The 2,868-nt window shown below is 34.7% G+C and overlaps 1 protein-coding gene across 1 annotated transcript; it reads left to right on the forward strand.

Moving 5' to 3' along the window:
• Nucleotides 1-388: 388 nt before the first annotated feature.
• LOC118756293 (electroneutral sodium bicarbonate exchanger 1-like) lies at nucleotides 389-2,587 on the forward strand (the record flags this gene model as incomplete). Its single annotated transcript, XM_036491064.1, is given in 5 exon segments — nucleotides 389-569; nucleotides 629-1,436; nucleotides 1,502-1,636; nucleotides 1,705-2,207; nucleotides 2,275-2,587. Coding segments are annotated over 5 exon segments (1,940 nt in total), but the record flags the coding sequence as incomplete, so codon positions are not given.
• Nucleotides 2,588-2,868: the final 281 nt, after the last annotated feature.

A 2,868-nucleotide genomic window follows, 5' to 3' on the forward strand; every position in this document is an offset into this window, starting at 1 on the left:
ATTGAGATTTATATTTCCATTATACTTAAAAAATTACTGCATTGATGTTTAACATAAACATTAACGTATTGTGCATTAAAAAAATAATGCTTTTTTTTACTACTCTGCCTACAACCTACACTAAGTTTTGTTTCGGATATATTTCGTGATTATTTTATTTTAACATAAAATTGTACCTTGAATTATTTCCCTGATTCCCGCCACTTGCGGTCAAAATCAAAGCGAAAAACTAATGTAGCTAAACGGTTGGTATTCGACGACCTACCATCTTATTTAAAATAAGGTATTTATAAATTACATAAAAATTTAGTTCCCTTTTGTCATTATATTCACAGATTTGAAGCGCTTTTTTAATTATTTTTAATTAAAATATTTTAAAATTTAATAGGAGAAGATATACCTCAACACACTATCAACACGAACTTTATACGGAAAATTCCGTTAGACGCTGAGGCAAGTAATATCCTCATCGGCGAAGTGGGTTTCTTAGAAACAACTTTAGTGTGTTTTGTTCGATTACGTAAAGCGTCATTTTTAGGTGATTTAACTGAAGTACCAGTGCCAACACGGTTTGTTTTATATATTTTAACGTGAATTTAATTTCGATTAATACAAAATATTACTTCAGTTTCATTTTCGTTGCAATGGGTGGACCTGATAGTCAGAGTAATCTACTGGAAATCGGTCGTGCTATGGGGACTCTTATGTCTGACGAAATATTTCACGAAGTTGCATATCGTGCACGAAAAACAGATCACTTAACTGTAGGTATTGATGAATTTCTTGATACAGTTACTATTTTACCGCCAGGGGAATGGGATCCTACAATAAGAATCGAACCACCGGCAGCTATACCTTCACAAGAGGCTCGTAAACGACCACCTAAAATATCTAAAGTACAAACAGATGAAGAAGAAGAACAACGAATACGTCAAGAATCCGGATTAGTACGTACCGGACGCCTTTTCGGGGGTTTGAAAAATGACATTAAAAGAAAAGCCAAATGGTACTATACTGACTTCAAAGATGGTCTTTCGATGCAGTGTGTTGCTTCTTGGATTTTTCTCTACTTTGCGTGCCTTTCTCCAATCATTACATTTGGTGGATTGCTTGCTGAAGCTACAGGAAAAAATATCGCAGCTATGGAATCATTAGTTTCCGGCTTTGTTTGCGGTATTGGATACGGTTTATTTTCTGGACAACCTCTTACAATTTTAGGCTCCACAGGTCCAGTATTAGTGTTTGAGACAATTGTTTATGACTTTTGTCAAAATCATAGTTGGGACTATTTGACGTTCCGCTTGTGGATTGGTATTTGGATAACTGCTATTTTGCTACTTTTAACAGCGATCGACGCCAGCGCTTTGGTTTGTTACATTACTCGCTTTACAGAAGAGAACTTTGCAACACTAATCGCGTTTATTTTCATATACAAGGTAATTAGTGTTTTTCATTGGAATACACTTATGGAACAAACACTTTTTGCAATTTTTATATTTAGGCCCTAGAAAATGTTTGGGTAATAAAAAACAACTTTCCTCTTAACAATCCAATATATGATTGTATATGCACTCCTCCAGCAAATAGTAATTTCACTATTTTAGACTATGCAAAATATGACAAATCAACTTGTTTAGTAAGTAGAATACTAATAATACACATAAACAATTTTTAAACTTTTTTTCATTAACAATCATTTACCAGGCAAAAAATGGTACTCCTGTCGGAATAGACTGTACTCATACAAGCACCGCAAATGTCTTCCTCATGTCACTTATTCTTTTCTGTGGAACCTTTACAATATCCGTCTTATTAAAGGATTTCAAGAACTCATCTTATTTTCCATCCTTCGTACGACAATATATTAGTGACTTTGCAGTTATTATTGCAATATTAACGATGTCATTTTTGGACTATACAGTGGATATTGCTACACCAAAACTAGATGTGCCACACGTATTTAAACCCACATTAAGCTCACGTGATTGGCTAGTTCCACCGTTTACAACAAATAATCCTTGGTGGACGCCGGTAATTGCACTTTTCCCTGCAGTGTTGGGAACGATATTAATTTTTATGGACCAACAAATTACATCGGTCATAATAAACCGCAAAGAAAACAAACTTAAAAAAGGATGCGGTTACCATTTGGATTTATTTATACTGTCCGTATTAATTCTAATATGCAGTATAATGGGCTTACCATGGTATGTACTTCCAATAATATTTTCGGGCCAGTGTTTCTGTACTCTTGTGTATATACATATATACTAGGTTTGTTGCCGCGACTGTTCTTAGTATAAATCATGTTAATTCATTAAAACTGGAGTCAGAATGTTCCGCGCCGGGGGTAAAACCAACATTTTTGGGTGTTCGAGAACAACGCGTTACACATGTTCTCATATTTTTAACAATTGGGCTTTCAGTGATCCTAACACCGCTGCTTTGTCATATTCCTATGCCTGTGCTATTTGGAGTATTTCTTTACATGGGTATAGCATCATTGACAGGATTACAGTTCTTTGATCGAATACTTATTATGTTGATGCCTGCGAAGTACCAGCCAGATTTTATGTTTCTTCGAAAGGTGAGCTTAATCTTTGTAGTAATATATCTATTGTTGTATGTAACAGCTTAAACCATTTTCCAAAACATCAAGCAGTATTGTAACTCCGATTGTCGTGGACACGTGGGAGGGGGTAAGCTCCCTGATAAGCAAAAATGTATCAAGTAAAGGGGTCACCGTTTTGAAATATTGATATATTTTTGAATTTAAAGAAAAATTCGGGCCTTTTCATGTATTTTCTTTAACTGCATGTACAAAAAAGGCTATACTTAGTAAATTTTTTCTGTGAAACACTTCCAGGT

Source organism: Rhagoletis pomonella, unplaced genomic scaffold (assembly GCF_013731165.1).
Source record: "Rhagoletis pomonella isolate Grant_MI unplaced genomic scaffold, Rhpom_1.0 Rhpom_scaffold_09658, whole genome shotgun sequence".
In the NCBI taxonomy this organism is placed as follows: Eukaryota; Metazoa; Arthropoda; class Insecta; order Diptera; family Tephritidae; genus Rhagoletis; species Rhagoletis pomonella.